Source organism: Vulpes lagopus, chromosome 24 (assembly GCF_018345385.1).
Source record: "Vulpes lagopus strain Blue_001 chromosome 24, ASM1834538v1, whole genome shotgun sequence".
Taxonomy (NCBI): Eukaryota; Metazoa; Chordata; class Mammalia; order Carnivora; family Canidae; genus Vulpes; species Vulpes lagopus.
This window is the reverse complement of record NC_054847.1, coordinates 50,765,918-50,786,618: the sequence shown is the minus strand read 5'-3', so window position 1 is coordinate 50,786,618 and position 20,701 is coordinate 50,765,918. Positions and strand designations below refer to the sequence as shown.

The 20,701-nt window shown below is 41.5% G+C and overlaps 1 protein-coding gene across 3 annotated transcripts in view; it reads left to right on the top strand.

The window, feature by feature from the left end:
* CD226 (CD226 molecule) overlaps positions 1-20,701 on the top strand; it is a 107,093-nt gene that overhangs the window by 24,465 nt on the left and 61,927 nt on the right. The window contains exons 1-3 of one of the 3 annotated variants that reach the window (XM_041739586.1): positions 5,075-5,375; positions 11,320-11,391; positions 11,700-12,038. In XM_041739586.1, coding sequence (XP_041595520.1) covers positions 11,346-11,391; positions 11,700-12,038 — 385 coding nt within the window. In that variant the 5' untranslated portion in view covers positions 5,075-5,375; positions 11,320-11,345. Of the gene's footprint in view, positions 1-5,074; positions 5,376-5,463; positions 5,524-11,319; positions 11,392-11,699; positions 12,039-20,701 lie in introns of those variants that run through there. The other 2 variants (XM_041739587.1, XM_041739585.1) reach the window with 2 other exon arrangements.

Here is a 20,701-nt window from a genome sequence, read left to right as displayed (position 1 = left end):
ACTGGAGAAATGAAATGGGTATATTTTTTGAATGTACAGACCACAGTGATGGAACTCTCGGCCCACATGAGATCCACTGGAGAAATACAGGGGCGTTTGATGCAATGTGGAGGAGGGTGTTGGCCTGACAAGGCCCTGAGGGAGTTCTCTCAGACCTTCCTGGCTGCCCAGCCTTTGTCCAGGACCATTCATTCAACCACTGTTTCATGGCGTGAATGCTCTTCTTTCATCTAGCTACATTTGAATCACTACCCCTGAACATCTGTAATTCTTTCGATTTGCTTTTGAACTCTCAATTCTTATAGAATAAAACACCTTAATATTGTAAGCTTCATCCCATTTAATATCTGGTACTGCAAGGTGCCTTACTTCATATTCCTTATTATTAAAAATGTAGTTTGCGGTAATGCTTGGGTGGCTCAGTCTGTTAAGCATATGGACTCTTGATCTCGGTTTCGGTATTGATCTCAGAGTCTTGAGTTCAGGTCTTGCCTTGGGCTCCATGCTGAGCAGTTTGCTGTTATGCACTTAAATGAAGCTTCTGTTCATCAAGAATAGCTTTATTCTGTGAACATTCATACACACAAACCATGCTAAGTGCTGAGGAAAAGTACCCTGCTGCCTCCCACGGCCTTCACCATCTCTTGTAGACTGTGGTCAATGAGAACCTCATGAAGTCTTTCACAGCCTGACCTATTCGAAGATGTAATAGATTATAAAATTTCAGATAAATTAAAAAATTATTTGGATGTGTTTTCCCCAAATTGGATCTTGTCACAGGGGAAAAAAAAATGTCACCTCTTATTAAAGACTTATGTTGATACAATGTATAGATTTTGTGTAATTGCTATAAATTCTTGAGGTACATTCTTGCATATTCATACAAGTGTGTGTGTGTGTGTGTGTGTGTGTGTGTATATATATATCTATATATATGCATATATGTGTTCTTTCCACTATTCATTTGGATTTGGCAAAATAAAGCTGTTTAGTCTTATAAAACTATTTGGCTAGGGATCCCTGGGTGGCGCAGCGGTTTGGCACCTGCCTTTGGCCCAGGGCGCGATCCTGGAGACTCGGGATTGAATCCCACGTCAGGCTCCCGGTGCATGGAGCCTGCTTCTCTCTCTGCCTGTGTCTCTGCCTCTCTCTCTCTCTCTCTCTGTGTGTGTGACTATCATAAATTAAAAAAATAAATTAAAAAAATAAAACTATTTGGCTAGACACTTTGTTATTTTATTGGATCTTTTTTATTTGATTCTTTGTTCTCTAGGTTGATCATCTACAAATAATAATAAAGTCAAAATAATTCTTCAATATTTAAATTCTTATTTATTTATTTATTTATTTGCCTATAATATCAATTAAAACTTCCAGGGCAAGGCTAAATATTGGCAGTGATAGTGGTCATTCTTATCTTACTTTCAAATTTTTCAAATTTAACCAAGATTGTTCTGGGGTTTTACCATCAAGCGTGCCATTGGTTTCCAACGAGTTTTCTTTATTATGCTAGTTAAATTCCAAAAATTATTCTGAGTTTTTATCAGGAAAGGATATTTAAAGTTGTCCAGTGCCTTTTGGCATTTACTGGGCTGGTTATATTTTCTTATGTGAATCATAATTGTCATTTACTTATTGAGAACCCAAGACATGTGTTCTGTAGTATCTTTGCTTCCTCATGGGGCTTGTAACTTCTTTTCCCTGGATCTCCCAGATACTAGCCTTCCAGAGGCTGGTCTGCGTTCAGGTTCAGTTACTTTGGTAGGAGATCTTCGTGGGCGGTGCTGTTTTCTTCCTGCTGTATCACCAAATCCCCTGCCATCTGGTTGTGCCATTTTAGTGTGAGATTAGGGTTAATTGGGGGGGCTCACGTATTGTCAATCAGCACTATATTTCATTATAAAGCTCCTGTTATCCTTCCACTGAATGGCTTGAGCATCTAGTAACAATGGTCTCCATCTATTATTTTAATAGGAGTAACAAAATAGCAATTAAAAATAATATCAATTATTGTTTTTCCACTTAGTAGCTGAGTTTTTCTATAAAAAGAAACTTAAGTCACCCTGAAATGCAATTTGTACAGGGAAGGCAGGATAAATGCTTGATTTTTCCTTTACTTACTATGTGTTAAAATAACAAGTTGTCACCCTGGTGACCCCAGAGAGGCGGGAGGTAGCTAATGTAACACTCCATTCAGTAATGTGATGACTTTAGCTGCGTTTCCTATTTCTGTCAACAAATGGTAATGTTAAAGACTATTTTTACTTTTAAACTGTTGAAAAGGCCTTTAATAAGGGTCACTTAAAAGCAGTGGAGTGAGGAAATCTGTTCATCTCTGTGAGTGGTAGATAATCTTCAATCTGCCCCACTAATTTTCCTTGTCTTCACCTCCATTTGTTCTGGTTGGAACATAGGACCACCATTCTCTGGATGTGTAAGGCAGTTTCATGTGTCTCAGGATGTTTTTATTGTTTGTTTGGGGATTCATTATTGATCATGTGATCTTTTAACATCTCCCCTAATTGCTAGTAAGATTGTGTAGCTTTATGTTGGGGAGAACAATGTTACATTCCTGGTGCCAAGATACTGGGCTGCCTGTATTCCTCAGTAACAGATACAAAGCTAATTCTTAGATTCTTTATATTGCAAGATTCCAAGAGCTCCAAGAAAAGAAAGCAGAAGTGATGGACCCTACAGAAAACAAAAAAGCTATCTCCGTTCTTCTGCTCTTCATAATAGCAATAACTGTATAATGGGATATGGGTGACAGCAAGGATGATGATTGTGATAATGATGTTGATGATGATGACATGTATGTGTTTGCATGTGGATGATGAATTAGGAAATGATGATAAAAGAGAGTTTAGGGGGATCCCTGGGTGGCGCAGTGGTTTGGTGCCTGCCTTTGGCCCAGGGCGCGATCCTGGAGACCCGGGATCGAATCCCACATCAGGCTCCCGGTGCATGGAGCCTGCTTCTCCCTCCGCCTGTGTCTCTGCCTCTCTCTCTCTCTCTCTGTGACTATCATAAATAAATAAAAATTAAAAAAATAAAATAAAAGAGAATTTAGGGAAAGCACTTAGCCTATATAAATCTGGATTTATAAGTCAGGGAGTAAGCAAAACCAGTTTTTAAGCCTAGACCTCATAGATGTTAGTAGCATCTACTGTTGAAATACGCTCTGATGTTCAGTGGGATGTGAATCATTTGGGTAGACAGTGACTGTTTCAGCCAATGTTTGAGGTTCAGTTCAGTACCCACTGAATCATTTTGAGTAAGAGTTGGCCCCAATCAGAAACATTTATCTTTGAGTTTGACCCGCAAAAATTTATGTGCTTTTTGGATCAAGGCTTCTCTTTGTCTTACTCATTGGAGAAATAGAAAGAAGAGGCAAAAGAAAAAAAACAAAACAAAACACGTTGGAAACAGAATGGCCTCTGGGTTGTGATGAGCAAATGGTCCATGTACGGTGAAACCTTACAGGTAGAAGCCATCCCTTCACCTGCTTTCAACAAGTATTGATCTAACAGACACTCAGCACATGCCAGGCACCAAGCAAGGCTCTGTGGATACAGCAGTCAACAAGACCTTATCCTGAACTTGAAAGGGTTCATTAGGCTATCATAGGAAATACAGCAAATAAAGGATCGGTTACAAAGGCTGCGGTGGGGGCTTCAGTAAGGATTATCTGGGATTCTTAAGGAACTCACAGGAGAACACTTACCCCAGGTGTGGGGGGCCCAAGGAGGGTACCTGATAAGGGAAGTCTGTGCCAGCGCCTTCCTATGGGAGGGGATAAGAGAAGTCAAAGCAAAGGACCTCTACGTACAAAGCCTGTGCCTCATCAGAAGGTGTTCTCCAAATTGTAAGATACTAGTTGCGTCTGGAGGGGAAGGTGGGGGTGAGCACAGTGTAAGACATGAGGATGGAAGAATGAGAGATATCAATATTGTCCAGTCTTGTAAGTCAGTAAGAGGTTTGGATATTCTTTTGAGGATGGTGAAGTATCGAAGAGAGTGACACGAGTCAGGTGACTTAGAGGGCTTCCTCTGCCGCACAGTAAGTGCTCAAAAATCCTTTGTGCAATAAAAGCTGTGTTCTTTCTCCCTTTCTTTCTTTTCTTCTTTCTTTCTTTCTTTCTTTCTCTTTCTTTCTTTCTTTCTTTCTTTCTTTCTTTCTTTTCTCTCTCTTTCTTTCTTTCTTTCTTTCTTTCTTTTTCTTTCTTTCTTTCTTTCTTTCTTCTTTCCTTCTTTCTTTTTTGAGAGTGAGAGAGTAGGGGAGAGGGGCAAAGGGATAAAGAGAATCTTAAGCAGGCTCCACCCCCAGCATGCGCTCTATCTCATGACCCTGAGATCATGACCTGAGCCCAAATCAAGAGTCAGACACTAAACCAACTGAGCCACCTGGGCACCCCTGTATTTTCCTCTTTTGTGCTTTCAGCCATGATGTGGTCACAGAAGAGGCCAGCCCTGCACACGTGATGCTTAGGGAAATGTGTGGGACTGGCTGGCCTCCAGAACTGCCTTCTCCTCTTCAGGCACTGCGAATTGCACAAACTCCACCCCCCAGCCACAGTCCTTCATGGTGGTTTGACCAATGGGAAAATCTTCACTCTCCGGTAGATCAAAAGAACAAGTAAAACGAGCCCTGTTGTCCTCTGGAACAAGGTAGAAACAATTGCGTTTTGAAGACACAGAAGCTGCTAAATTTGCAGGGACAGTTCTTAGCAAATGTCAACTTTTCATGTGCTTTCTGTGTCAGAGCAGGCGATTAAAACACAAAACCAAAGAGAGTCTTTAGAAGGTGGGATGGAAACATGCTCAGATATGGGCAGAGATAAGAAGCCTTCTGCACCTCAGAGGCTGCCAAATACCAACTGCTTTGACTGTCAGGGAAACGAATGGGGAAGAAAAGGCAAAATAACCAACTGAAAGTTTCAAGTTAGAACAGAGGATGAGAAGTACATCCTTTCCAACAGTAGCATTTTACAGGGGTGGGGAAGAGAGGGGCAGAACTAGATCTGAGTGTGGGATGGGTCTGGGTGGCTGCAGTGGTTAAGAGGCTTCCAGAAGCAGGTACACTCCCTGACTGGTTTTAATCCTTCAAAAATAAATAAATAAATAAATAAAAAGGCACTGCTTAGTGAAAAGTGCTTTACTGCAGCCCTTGTCCGGAGGGACTCTGGAGAGAAGAGCCCAACAGCCTGGGGCCCTGGGACCAAAGGCCCAGCCGTTCCTGAAGTGCCAACCGAGGGAGGACAGCAGCGAGATTGCCAGGGACCAGACGGGCCGAGCTAAGGAGGCCACGCCAAACAGGAAGCCCGTACCCAGACACACATCTGGAAAGGAGAGAGAGTGAGCAGAACTAACGTCAAGGTTAGTAACCGTCTAGAAAAGAGAGTGGATGTGGCTGGTTCACACTTTTAAGGTAAACCATGGGCCGCTGGGTGGAGGCTGTCGATGAAATGGTGTTGCGCAGATTCAGCAAAGAAGAGCTGTAATTGTCTGCGTGGCTGATGAACCTGTAAGTTCAAGGACGGGCCCAGTTACAGCGGCAGGGTGTCGTTTAGGTCATTTCTCTCATCTGTTTCTAGAGGAAACATATTTGTGGTAGGTCTGGTGGCATGGTTCTTGTGAAGAAAATTGAGCTAATTTTACCAGTGTCTGCCCTTTGAGTCTTAGCCTTCCTTCCTCCGAGCCAGACCAAGCAAGCAGATGCACTTAAATAATAAATGCTGGCTATCTAAGTATTTATTACCCTAAGCAGGGGCTGGTGACCTTTTTCTGTCAAGGATCACATAGTTACTATTTTCGGCTTTGTAGGCCACGTGGTCTCTGCAGCTATTCATCAGAGCACAAAACAGGCTTGGACAATGTGTCAGCAAGTAAGCAGCGTGGCCGAGTCCAAACAGACCATTTATAAAGGGTCAGACAGTGGGCCGGATTTGGCCCCTGAGCCATAGTTTGCAGAACCCTGTCCTGGAGGATCTCTACTGAAACCAAACTGAGATCTCTACTGAAGCCAAACTGAACTCTCTGCTTTGAATGGAAGTGATCCTGTTACAGATGGCCCCCCACCAGTATCTAGCTCCCAGGGCAGCTCTGTGACCTGCTAAAGTTCTAAGGGCCTGGTGGTCTGAGGGAAACCCCACATCCCTCATTGGAAACATTCTCTTGAGGAGACACTTGGACGCAGGGAGCTGAAACCCGGAGTCAAACACTCCTGTTGAAGTCTTCTCAAAGTATGAGCCTCAAACTCTCACATCTGGGAAAAAAAGGAGAACACCCCAATTCTTCCCAGCCTCAGTCCCTTGTGCTAAGAGCGTATAGCACACGCTTTGTGTTTTGCTGCCCTCAGCATGTCAGTAGTTGTCTGGGCAAGGGCAGAATGGAAGCAGAGTAGGAGCGCCTTCTCCACCCTGCACGTCCGGTGTGCCCACATGACACAGGGAAGGTGACCTACTTGGGTAACTGAGTAGAGACTCGAATCCTCCCAATGTTCAGAAGAAGCAGACATCTGGGAAAGCAGAACACCTTATAGATAGCAGAAGCAACAAAGCTGAGGGCAGAGAGTAGGGCCTGGGTGGGGGGTGCCTATGAGAAGGATACCGCAGATCTGAAGGCCATTACGCAGCCCAGATCACCCAGGAGCATGTGGCGTGAGGCAAACCCGTGAGACGAATTTCATACTTACGGGGTTAGCTGAGCTGTGTTTGATAGGGAAGAAGTCCAGTAATATTTTGATTAATGACTTCCTTGAGGATGAAGCTCTTTTATACAGACAGCTCTATTAGAAAAAACCTCAAGCCAAAATTCCTTCATAAATCATGCAAAAAATGGCTCTCTACACAACAGAAATAGCTCAAGTACAGTCTCTATTTGTCTTTGGTTAGATGCTGATAAATAGGGCTCGTCATCAGCAAAGTTGTAACAGCTGAACTTTATCTTCAGCTGCGTGTCTTTCTGCACCTTTTGTTTGGATATGTAGCCTCCAGGGCCCCTGATTTCAGCCAATGTAGAGAGTCTACTCTCTTTATCTCTCCACTCACTTCGCTTTGGACACCTTGGGGATGAAGGGGGCACTGCACACTATGACCAGTTCATTCCCTTTTTCTCATAATCCTCCCCCAGCCCTGATTCTCTGCTTCCAGGGGTGGAAGCTCACTGAGGGCTGCAGGAGCCCCAGAGAGTGGATGATGCTATGTTGCATCCAATTCTTGTAGGATCCGCTGCCAGGATGCTGTTACAGACGTCTGCTGAGCCCCTTTGTCCCTCTTACCTCTCTCCCTGCACCTCTACCAACCTTACCCAGCCCTGACCACACACACACACCATATATATAAACATTAATATAAATACATATAATGTGTCCACATGTGTTTAATAAGCACTCAGTGATTCTTTACATCATTAGTCATTTATCTGATAACCTGGACTATGTTCTTCTGCATTATCTATTTCCAGCTGACATAAAGTGGCACAGATGTGTGACGGGACTCCATTCTCTGTGGGTACCATGAGGCTCAATGGCCATTGCAGACCAAGTGATGTCAATAAATGCAAGGCCAATAACAAACTGTGGTGGCTTCTGCAGTTGGAAAGACCTGAGGTGAATTCGGACTCCTGCTATTCACTAGCAGTAATTTTTGTTGTTGAGGTGAAATTCATACAACATAAAATTAAAGTATACAGTTGAGTAGCATTTTGTACATTCATGGTGTTTGCAAGTATCATCTTTATCAAGATCTAAAACATTTTCTTCATCCCAAGACACAACCTCATACTTTAGGCAGTCACTCCTGGTTTCCTCTCTGTTAAGCCCCTGACAGCAAACAATCTGGTTTCAGTCTCTACAGGTTTACCTATTCTGGGTATTTCATGTAAATGGAATCTTAAAAATACATGGCCCTCTGTGTCTGCCTTCTTTCACTTAGCATAATGTTTTCAAGGTTCATTCATGTTGTAGCATGAATCAGTATTTCATTCCTTTTTATGACTATGTAATATGTGGTGTGGACACATCACAGTTTATCTGTTCTTCTGTCGATGGACATTTGGGTTGTTTCCAACTTCTGACTCTTCTAAATAGAGTTGCTATGAACATTGGTATGTTAAGTGTTTGATTATCTGTTTTCAATTTTGAGGAACGTAAACCCATGAGTTGAATCGCTAGGTCATATATAGTTATTCTGTTTAATGTTTGAGGAACAACCAAACTGTTAGTAAACCAAACCATAGTACACCCAGCAGCTGTGTACAAGGGTTTCAACTTCACTACATCCTTGTCAACACTGCTATTTCCTCATTTTTTATTATAACTATCATAGTGGACATGAAGTAGTATCTCCTTGTGGTTTTGAATTGCATTTTTCTAGTGACTAATGATGCTGAGCAACTTCTCATGTGTTTGTTGGCCATTTGTATATCTTTTTTTGGAGAAATGTCTATTCAAGTTTTTTTGCCCATTTTTAAATTGGGTTGTTCATCTTTTTGGTGTTGAGTTGTAAGAGTTTTTTTTTTTATGTTCTGGATTCTAGATCCTTTTAAGATGTATGATTTGCAGATTTTTCTCCCATTCTTTAGGTTGTCTTTTAATTTTATTGATAGTAAAAAATATTAAGTATTTTGAACTGTGTAGGTCATATGGTATCTGTCACAAGATCGCCCCAGATACAGTGTGTGTTGGGGAGGGGGGGTGACACAGGTCCTGAGGCAGAGATCAGTGCAAAGGAGGCTACTTAAGAGGATACTTTCTTGAGGGCTTCAGGAATTCTTGGGACTGGGTCTAACTCTGGTTCTATAGTTTTTTGTTGTTGTTGTTGTTGTTGTTTCTGTCTGTCAGTACCTATCAAGAGGAAGTCCTGTAGTTAAGATTTGATGGATGGAATTAATTTTTCTGATTCAGATATAAATCCTCAATGCCCTTACCACCTCAGTCCATTCTCCACAGGCATCCAGGTTATCTTTCAAAAATGCAAAACTGGGGATCCCCAGGTGGATCAGCAGTTTAGCGCTGCCTTCAGCCCAGGATGTGATCCTGGAGTCCCGGGATCGAGTCCCATGTCGGGGTCCCTGCATGGAGCCTGCTTCTCCCTCTGCCTCTCTCTCTCTCTCTCTGTCTCTCATGAATAAATAAATAAAATCTTTTAAAAGCTCTTCTTTGCTGATATCTAAATATCATAAGATATTTAGTGGCTCTGTATTGCTGTCAGAGTTGTGTTTATTGATGCCACAGACACATGTCCCAGGGACTGTGTTTGATAGTTACAGATGTAAGCAGGATGCTGTGGTTTCTGATGGCCAGGTTTGAACTTCTCTATGGTTGTCATTTAAGATACTTTCCATATGGACCCAACATCGTAGTTGTCTCTTTCCCACTCCCTGGAGCATAGTCACATCATTTCCCAAAAATGTCCTCTGTTTTCATGCCTTTATCTCCTTCTCCTTCTCTACTGGGAAAGTCTTAGTTAGATTGTAAAGTGCAGAATCTGGTGCATTTTTTTCTATGAAACCTTTCCCAATTAGAATGAATTTTCCCCTTTCTGGGATGTCCCAGTATTTACTCAAATTTGACTTCTATATTTTCATGTTTTATTATAATAAACTGGCTCTGTAATCTGTCTAACCCAATATGTTATCACATGGCATGAGGACAGAGACCACGTCTTTCTCATGCTTCCACTTCCAAGGCCTAAGCAGGGTGCCTGGTACAGCTCTCTAAAATTTTGGACAGATTGTTTTTTTTAATTACTTGCAAAACAGAGATACCTCATCGGACTATATTGTGTGGCTATTACAAGTACAAATAATACCACTCCTGGGAAAGCATTTGGAAAATAGAATGCTGTGTAAGCATCGGATGGCACTATACAGCACCATATGTATACATTATAATTTCATACTACTGATTTCTTGCTTCCTGAAAAAGTTCCCAGGTTAGATACTGCGTTGAACAGCAGACACCTACCAATAAACTTTGGGATTGAATCCAGAGGACCTTCAGAGTTGGCCATAGGCAACATTGTCTTTGGTGGCTCATGCCCACCCCCCCTTCCCAATTCTTACCTACCTTTTATTTCAACCCTCAGGGGATAAAGGCATTCATACAATTCCTCTCATTATAGAGGCAATAATGTATTTTTATACTGACATGGTAATATGTTCCTAACAAGTTCTTAAGAAATGGAATGATTTTATTTTATTTAAAGATTTTATTTATTTGAGAGAGAGCGTGTGCATGAGCAGAAGAGGCACAGAGTCCCTTTCTGCTCCTTTGCAGGGAGCAAGACATGGGATTTGATCCCAGGACCTCGGGATCATGACCTGAGCCAAAGGCAGATGCTTAACAAACTGAGCCACCAGGTGCCTTTGAACTATTATTTTACATGAAGGAAGGAAACAGTGACAAACCTACAAAATCAATTACCTTTTGATATTGTACTATAATTACATAAGATGTAACCTTTGGGGGAACTTGGGTTGAAGAGTACACGGGTGCTTTCCTACTATCTTTGCAAATGACTGTGACTCTGTAACTATTTAAAAATAAAAGATTAAAAAAATCATCCATGATGATAGCTTAGTATACATCCTGGGCCACAATAATTTTGTATTGGGAGGTCCTTCCATGTGTGATCCCTTCATCACCTCCAAAGCAAATGCCTGAGGTCAATGAAAAGGTAGAAAAGTAAAAGGAAGGCCATGCCCAACCACGGTCCACACTGGTGGAGCCTCTAAATCCCTGGCACCCCAGGCCCCTCCTGCTGCCCTTCCATCTCTGCTCCAATGTCAAGTTCTCAGTGAAGACTTCCTGCACATTCCTGTCTAAAAGGGGAACGCTATCACCCACCCTGCCCTATCTCCACTTTCCTGTTTTGTGCTTTCCTCATGCACTTACCATAAATAATTTACTATATTGTTTTACTTTTTAATTTCAATGTCTGTCTCCTCCCACTAGAATGTAAATTCCATGATAGCAAAGATTTTTTTCTTTTTCTTTTTTTCTTTTTTTTAATTTACTGTTGTATCCTAATGGCCTAGAGTAGAGTCTGGTATAGAGAATGCACTCAGCTCTTCACTGACTTGTTCAATGAATGCCTCTTTGTAGAAAATAAAAACTTGAAAATAAGCTAGTTCCCCGAGAGAGAAGTGATTCAAATCTGTTCATCCTTATGCAAGAGCAAACCTGACTTTGAAGCTCAGACGTTTTTCCTGTTCATACTTTAAGACATTGCTGATAATATCTGAGAGGAAGGAAGTAGTGCATTGTGCTGGGCCTCTGCATGTAACATTATAAAAATTGTCTTTTTTTTTTTAATAGATCAGCCTCCCAAACGGTTTCCAGAGATGGATTATCTTACTTTCTTCTTGGCTATTCTTCACGTATACAGAGGTAAAGATAATGTCTTCATTAAAAAAAAATTTACTTCTATCTTGGTCTTATAGTGTGACATGTTTAGAATTTATAATGCTCTTTAGTTGAGTCCGATAATTTATCATTTGTTCAGGACATCAACAAGTTGCAAATGCTCTTATCAGCAGCAGAAACCTTTTTAGACTAAGGGAGAAACTGTTAGCCTTTAGTGTGATCTCCATTTACTATCTTGCTGGGTCTTAGAAAGCTTAGAATAAGCTTAAGGTATCCATGTGGTGTCTCAATCATCAAACCTAAGAGAATAAATGTGTTGTTGTGTATTTCAGCTCTATGCGAAGAGATGTTTTGGGACACAACTGTTAAACTTGCTGAAAATATGAGTCTAGAGTGTATATACTCATCACTGGACACCTTAACCCAGATGGAGTGGTTCAAGATCAATACAACAAGCAGAGAGCTTATAGCCATTTTCAGCCCTATTTATGGTGGGGTTGTAAAACAACCCTATACTTACAGGGTTTACCTTTTAAATTCTACTGCGGCTCCTAATGATATGACCCTGTACTTTCATAATGCCTCTGAGGCTGATATTGGCTTCTATTCCTGCTTTCTTCATACTTTCCCACATGGACATTGGGAAAAAGTAATCCAGGTGGTTGCATCAGGTGAGTGAACATTTTATGTACCTTTATCCCCACCTATGACATTTGATTCTTCAAGCCCCAGTAGAACCTACAAAATGCTTTATCATGTTTTTGTGGTATTTTCCAACTTCACTTCTAGATCTTATGATATTATTGTTTTAAAGAAATAATTCTATGAATCAGTTTCATTTTTCTTGACATGTTGTCGCTTCTGAGTAGAATATGCATCTCAGAAATTTGAATGTAGTAGGGGAAAAGCCCAGGTCTTGTATCATCTAAATAATGACTACAGCCTCGACTAAATTCATGTTGGCAGCATTTGGGTTCAGGACCAGATGCCCCCCTTCTGAGCGTCCTCCCAGTGATGGAGTGCTGCTTCCTCCCACCAGGCACTCATGCTGGCTTCAACCTCTGTGTGTTCAATCCTTTCAGTAACACCAAATCTAGGCTTATTAGGGAATCTGGACAGAGTTCGAGCACTGGCTCCATTTTTTTGCTTCATCCAAGTTCCATAAGAGAGGACCCTGCAGAAACTGCAAGGTGTCATTTCAGGCAGGATTGAATGACCTCCTAGATATTTTCTGTGATGCCTACTAGGGCCTATGGTTTGGTACTTAGTGAGTTAGTCCTTTGAGTAATAGCCACATGGATTGGGTATATGGCATACTGGAAAAACGTGACTTTTATAGGCTTTGCTTTTTGTAAAACCTTATGTTAGCTGTTCAGTCCCTCTGCATCTCAGGTTTCTGAATAGGAAACTGAGTTAATAATACCATTCTCTGTGTTGGATGGCTTAGGGGTCGTATGGTTAAAGACCTGTAGTCAGGGAGTGATAGATAGTATTATTGTCACTATCATTATTCCCTATGCTTTTGATGCAAAATGACTAATGATGAAATTTTCAGATGTCAGCAATAGTCTAGGGAAGGAAATAGTTTGGAACTGTATGTTTCTTGTCTGGAGTCTCTAAAATTATATTCCAAATGGACATTCAGCAGAACACCTTATGTGACATGTGCTAGAGTGCCTTCTTTTCAACGGATGCATATCATACATAAAAGAACAATTTACTGTAGTACATAAGGAAAGCAAATGGTCAGGAGGTAAGAAAATTTCCCGTGTGTTAGTTTTCTTTTTCTCTGTAGATGCAGCTAAGCTCCAAGATGGTTTTGTGTATATGACTGAGGCTTACAAAGGGTCTATTACCAAAATCTTTTTAGTGAAATATTTATTGTAGAGTCCGTTTTGCCCCTGACCTCCTCATCACTGTTGTGTATAGTCACCTGTTGAGTGCTATTTCAAGTTTTTCATGTCTGGATGACTTTTCATTAGCCACGCAGATGAAGGAGAGGATTGGCAAGGGCCTTGAAGCAGAGTGAGCTATTCGACACCTGGCCTGAGCCACGAAGGCCAGAGCAAGATGGGATCCCCGGCCCCACCACCCTTCGTGTGGCAAGCTCTTGCAGTTTGGATCCCAGATCAGGAATTCTGATTTCTGTCAAAGAACAACCTATTGAAAATAGGTAGAACAATGGTCACCAGGCACAAGGAGGTAGGGAAATGGGGAGCTGTTGTCAAATGGTCCAAATTTGCAGTTAGGTAGGATGACTCCACCTAAAGATCTAATGTACTGCTTGAGGACCACAGTTAATACTGTATTGAATACTCGACCTTTCCTAAGAAAGTAGATTTCAGGTGGTCTCACCACAAAAAAAAAAAAAAAAAAAAAAGTAACTATATGAGAAGATAAGTAAATTAGCTTGATTATAGTAACCATTTCACTATGTACATATATATTTACCAAATTATTGTATTGTATGCATGCCTTAACTACATACAATTTTAGTTGGAAAAAAAAAAAAAAAAAGCCAACAAGCAGTTTGAACTCTTCTGAAAATTTGACCTCTATAGAGGGTAGAGCTAAACTGTTGGGAACTAAAGTGTGATTGTCATACCAAGGTAGGATTTTTAGAATCGTATATGGACAATTTTGGCAGTATTTCCTACTTTTATCATCCAGAGTTATTGCTCCTGTTAAATTCTTGGAGTTGGGCTTTTTTAAACACAACAGTAGGCGTTTCAGTCAGTCACAGTTCAAATACAGGAGCACCCACCTCTCCACATAGATGAATTCTTCATGGTAGTATTCTCAAGTGTACCTTGTCACTGTTGCTTTTGTTGTTGTTGTTGTTGTTGTTTTTGATCATTTATATTTTTAAAGAACTGATTGCGGTAATGGGCCAGTGCGAGTATTCCACTCATTTTCCAGATGTGGAGGATTCCCTTTTTGTTTTTTAAATGAAAAATGATAGTGAATTTAAAAAATATAATAGCTGTATTTCAAAGTTAACCTTAAATATACTTAAACTTTTCTGTGTGTGCTTTATTAGCATCATATCAGGACCTAGAAGTATTGCACTCACATGTTATGTAAAGGGAGAGTTGGTGATCTGTTTAACAACGCATGACTGGAGTTGGAATCCAGAAATCCTAATTTGTATATTAGGTTTTACAACCTCAAAAGGATGAATAAATTGAACCACATGCTCTCTAAATATACTTAATGTCTCCTCTTTGCTGATAGCTTACTATACATGAGGAACCTGGTCAGTTATCTTCTCATTTAGCCCACTGCCCACTTGGATATGGACATAATCTTGATTTTACAGGCGAGGACCGGAAGTGTGGTGAGGTCTAATTATCTGTCCAAGTTCTCAGCCTTTGTATGTGTCCCATTGGATAAAGTTGCTGTTAGGAATGCAAAATGACATCTTGGGGGACACGGAGCTGCAGGGGCCCTCAAATGAGGAGACGTCAACCTTTGTACATCCTTGCCATGCCACCGCCCACCTGGGGCTTTTAGCTGAGAGCTGAAGAGCAAATTGGACATCTTATTCTGGATAAATGGTGCTGTTAATGCAAATTTATGTTAAAATGTGTGTTGACTCCACACAAGCATTTGTCAATTGGTAACTGATTTGGAGAATTTTAAAAATAAGAGGGACTGCATTTATTTTACTGCTTCAGGGTTGAAAAGCCACTGAGGTGGCTTGGGAGGTAACCTTTCAAAGGCAGTCCTTTCACAGCAGAGTTCATGGTGGAAGTGAGAGCCTGCCAAATACTATGCAACCTGTGTGCCTCTGGCCTTCCTGGCCAGTTAAAGAGGATGTAGTTACACTGATAGAGAGTTTCCCCCGGATGGGTGGCCCACCCACACTACTCTACTACCCATTTCCCTGAGCACCTCCTGTGTGTGATGCAAATGTCATCTTCTCCTCTAATGCTTATGAAACACCATGGCACAGGTAATATGTTCTCATCATGTAGCTGAAGAAAGTGTTCACGGTCATCAACCACCTTGAGGTTCTGAGCTGCCCAGTCTCTGCACTGGGGTGAAACTAGTCGATACTCATGAAGTGCCAGAAATGAGATGAAGAGGAGCTTGATTTCAGCAGAGTGAACAAGGAGGCTCAAGGATCAAGTTGCATTAGACCTTGACACTTGGAAGGATTTTTTTCTAAGATAGGCAAGTGAGGGAAGGAGAGAGAGTGGGCAGGGAGGCATCTTAGGGGCACCAGCAGCATGGAGAGGGCTCAAGGAAAGTTTAATGTCCACACAGAAATAGAGCATGGAGCTGTTTGCCTTGGGCCAGAGCTCCAGCACCATGTGGTTCTTGCCCTAGGCTCTGTGGCCCCTCACTGCCATGAGATGGAGCCTGAGAGGAAGAACCAGGGGTTCCTGCACCAGGAAAGGAGCTCAGCATGTGATGTGCTGGGGTTGCAAGTAAGGTGTTATACAGCAGATTCCATATTGAAAAAGAGAAGTTGAAGCCCCCTGGTGCAGCCGAATGTCAGGAAGAGCCTGACAAGTTGGCTCAAATCTTGATGTGCCTTGTGGAATCTGGACTTCACTCTGGGAAGACCATGGGAAGCTACTGAACATTCTTCAGAGGGAGACACATTAATAAACCAATTTTTTTTTCACCACCTAAAAGATTAAAGTAGTTGTAGCTTATGGGAGGGGAAGAGTTTAAGGTCGGGGTGAACAAATAAAATTTTATGGATTGGAACACTTGTTCACTGCTGGTAGGAATGCTCATTAGTATATCCATTGTGTTATTGGTATTGGTAATATTCAGGAAAGAACAGAACAAGAAGCAGAACCAATAGGATATATATGTATATAGAAAGAGATTTATTACAAGGAATTGGCTCATGTGATTGTGGAGACTGGCAAGTGTGGGCCAACAGGCTGGAGTCCCAGGAAAGCCAATGAAGTCAGAAGGCGGTCTGCTGATTTCCCTCTTGTATGGGGAAGCGAGTCTTTTTGCTCTATTCAAAATAATGAGTTTGTACCTTCAACTCATTAGATGAGGCCCACTCCCTCACTGTAGAAGGCAATCTGCTTACTCACAATTTACCAATTTAAATGTGAACGTCACCCAATACCACCCTACAAATTAACACATGAAATTTACTATTATGTCTATTTCAGAAAATGATATAGCATTAGCCAGTTAAGTAATCTCATATCCTATGACCTAATAATTTCACTCTGTTAAATATCCTAGGGTTTGCCCACATGTTGTAGAAATGCCCTGGAATGTTTATTGCAGTGGTGGTTGTAAGAGCCAAGAATGATGAATGAACGATAATTATTCTCACCAACAGGGACAAATCTTGGGAATATCTTATTGAAAGAAAAAAAGCACATTATAGAAAAACACGTAAGGTATTATTTCCTTCCTTTAAAGTTCAGAAACTTGCAAAATGAATAAAATGTGACTTATAGATATAAACATGTATGGTAAAACTATAAGGAAAAGCAGAGTTCTGAAACATGGACAGAAATTAGGAAGGGTCTTCAAAATTCACAGTCACAGGGTTATTCTTTTACAGGTGTTTTACTTGCCACTTCTCTCAAAACTAATGAAATTTCTTTCAAATCTATTGAATTTCTTATAAAAAACAATGGAAAGGGGCACTATTGTAATTTTTGGAGAGTTCAAAGATGATTATCTAAGTTAGAGAAGAGATCCTCATTCTGATTTGGCGTGGAGGTCAAGAAAAGGGGAAAATAATGTCTTCCCATTTTTGTGATCCAGGGACTGAAAAAATAATAGCTTAATTTTAAAAGATGGGATATGAGGAGACTGGGTTGGCTTGGAGGAGGTGGGGAAAAGTCCAATTTCAGATGCACTGAGTTGTAAAGTAGCTTTGACCCACCTACAGTTGAAATTATGGAATGACCAATGAGAAGAAAGGTCAGCATTGAAAATACCAATTCTGGAGTCACGTGGAGAAAAATGTGAACGAAGCAAGTACTAAAGTGGAACAGGAGCCGAAGGCTAAGGCCGTGGCTTAAAGGACTGGTGGCATCGAAGTAGAGAGGAGCATTCATGCTGAGAACAGAGCAGCTGGAGGGAGAAAATGGGTGGGGGGAGTTGCAGGATGCATGATGTGAGCACGAGACGTGTGTCACTGCCTCAGTTCACATGCATAGTACAGGGCAGTCTCCTGCCTGCACACACTGGGGTGCTTTGTGTTGGCCGTGTTGCAGTTTTCTCACTCGTGATCTTCTACCCTCTAACCCCCTTCTCTCGACCTGGGCACAGAGATGTTCCTTACTGTTTCCGTTTAAGGGTCTCATTCTCCCATGGGTTATGGAGGCTCCTTGGGTGTCACCTCCACGCTGTCTTAAAAGACTCTGCTTTTATTCCCTACAAAGCCGGGCATTCCGTGCTCAGGGCCTGGCAGCTGACAGCTCAGCTGCGATCACCTTGCACTCTCACATCAATGTTTCAGTGAATGACACTAGAGAGCAAAAGAGGTTCCTTTAATATTGGGGACCCCAGAATTCATGGCAGTGCCAAGAAATCCCATAATGGGAGAGATGCTACAGACCATGCTGGCCTATGTCCTGCTTGGGGCCCTTGGCCAACCTAGAATCGTCATCAATATGGGCTTTCCTCTGGCTACTTGTTTGTTTTCTAATGTTGGGGTGTTGTCAGGATTTTACCTAAAGCTGGAAAAGGGGAAGTGTCCCAGATCTGGTTTGTGTAAAGGTGTGTGCTGATGTATGGGAGCTGAACCCACTTGTCCTTACTCACTCATCAAGTCTTTATTGAGAACATACTATATTCAAGATAATGTCTGTGGTTGGAAACTAGAAAGATGTGGATCTCAGCTCTAAGTGGTATGCAGAGTATTAGGGGAGAGAAAAGCTGTGTACTACAAATTATATTTGAAGAGTAAATGCTGGGACTCCTGGGTGGCTCGGCAGTTGAGCACCTGCCTTCAGCTCAGGGTGTGATCCCAGGGTCCTAGGATGGAGTCCCGCATCAGACTCCCTGCATGGAGCCTGCTTCTCCCTCTGCCTGTGTCTCTGCTTCTCTCTGTGTGTCTCTCTTGAATAAATAAATAAAATCTTAAAAAAAATAAAAGTGATTGCTATTGTAGTTCAGAAAAAAGACAGTATTTACTTTTAACCAGGAGATTCAGGGAAGATTCCCCTCCCTGAAAAGGGGGAACTTGAAGTTAACTTTGAAGGAGGTAAGTCAGAATATTTAGACATGGAGATGGGTGGAGTGGATGTCAGAAAAATCGCTCCACTTGTTTATTTGTTTGCTTTTTTTAAAAAAAAAAAAAAGATTTATTTATTTCAAAGAAAAAAAGAGAGAAAGTGGGAGGAGAGACAGAGGGAGAGAAAGATCCTCCAGCAGACTTCCCACTGAGCATGGAGCCTAACGCAGGGCTTGATCTAATGACCCTGAGACCATGACCTGAACCCAAAGAAAGAGTTGGAGGCTCAACCAACTAAGCCCCCCAGGTGCCCCAGAATTACTTTAAATATTATCCAGAAAATTTTCTAAAGATGACTCCAACAACAACACCAGTAACAATAGCAATAACAGGCAGACCTTTCAAACTGAGCCAAAACAATTGGCTCTGATCAAGAATAAATGTGGTTTATTCTGGTTCACAGTCCATGGCTTAGTTTATCTCCACATGTTGACTTCATGCTTCAAAAGGCATAGGGCTCTAGATATATTATGTGATTATATTTTATAGTCTATCCTAAGATATTTTCACATTTTGATTTCAGCGTTTCTACCTCCCAAATTCAGAAGGCAGGAAGAAAACGTATAAAAATGGCATTCACTCGCTTGTCTATTAGTGACAGGTGCAAAGTGATGGAGGGAAGGCTTGGTCTGAAGGATGCTTTTGCCTGTCAGGAGATTCCAGACGGGGCTGAGAAGGCCACAGGAGGAGAGGCTTTATTGCTTTCTTGTGACAAGGGTCACCAATGCATGCCAGCATGTTTTGTCCTAGTGTGGACTGTGGGTTCTTTCCGCTTTGTCCATGATACGCATCTCTATCACTTTGAAGTTGTTTGTTTTTTAAGTGGGGTGGAGAAACAAACAAAAAAGTCTCAAATCTACTCTTTAAAGAATTAAGACATAAACTCTCTCTCAAGGTCCAATCTTACCATCTCAGAAAGAAGTCACCAAGGTTTTCTTGTATACATGTACACACACACACACACACACACACACCACATATATAAGAATAAAAAAATGTTTCTGTAAAAATGTTACATTTCAGCAGTTTTTCATTTAAGAAAGAAAAAAAAATAGATTAAATAGTCCCTATAGGAAATAGTCAACTGATGAAACAAATATTTTAGAGGCTTAGAGATCCCCCTCCTTAATAAAATAAAACAGAATATAGAGAAGCAGATGATAAAGAACGTTTTTAAGACTCTCGAAAGCAAGGTTATGGTCACTGAATTTCTCAAGGGTGAAATTAATGGGAATCTCAAAGTGGCATAGTTACCAGAACCCACACCAAGGTTGTTTTTATTGACTTGCTCTCCATTTGCTAAGCTGGGGAACAGCATGCTTGAGGGCACAAATCACCATGAGATTCAACTCTCAGGCTTTGGAGGAAGAGCTCTGTAATCAAAAATCAAAAAAGAGACAAAAAAACAGGCCAGGTGGGGGAAACCCAACCTCAAAAACAAGACAACACTGGATTGATATACATAATTAAATTCCACAGGGTAATAGCTGCTAACATTTAACACTCAGGCCCAGGTACATGTTTGGGTTTTGTGAGAGCAGTGTCCTGTTTGTACGTCTCAGTGCACAGAGGGCTGCACGTTAGCTACCCGTGTGCCCAGTCTTGAATACGTGTCCACCGGAGCAACATCCAGAAGAAGACTTTAACTCTAGACTTAATCAAAAATGTGCTCAGGCAATCCAGAGCAGGGGATGAAGCTGGTTGTGATCCTGGCAACTTACACAAACTCTACCCAATCTTGAGTAGATGTTTTCATTTCTAAGATGACCCTAGGGTTAGGGGTGGGTATTTGGCTGAATTTCCTGAAGGGAAGGAATGAGCTACAAGCTGAAGTTTATGAACAACTTTGCCCTGTGTCTCTTGAAGATTATTGTTATTATTTTGAGAAAGAGAGAGAGAGGAGAAAGAGCATGCAAGTAGGGGTGAGGGAGAGGGAGAGAGATTAAAAGAGAGATTAAATGTCAAGCAGGTGAGCCCCCCCCCCCCCCATATGAGGCTTGATTTCGTGACCCTGAGATCATGACTGAAGCGGAAATCAAGTCTGACACTTAACACCTGAGCCACCAAAAGTGTCCCATGGAGGATTTTATTAGTGTAGGCAAA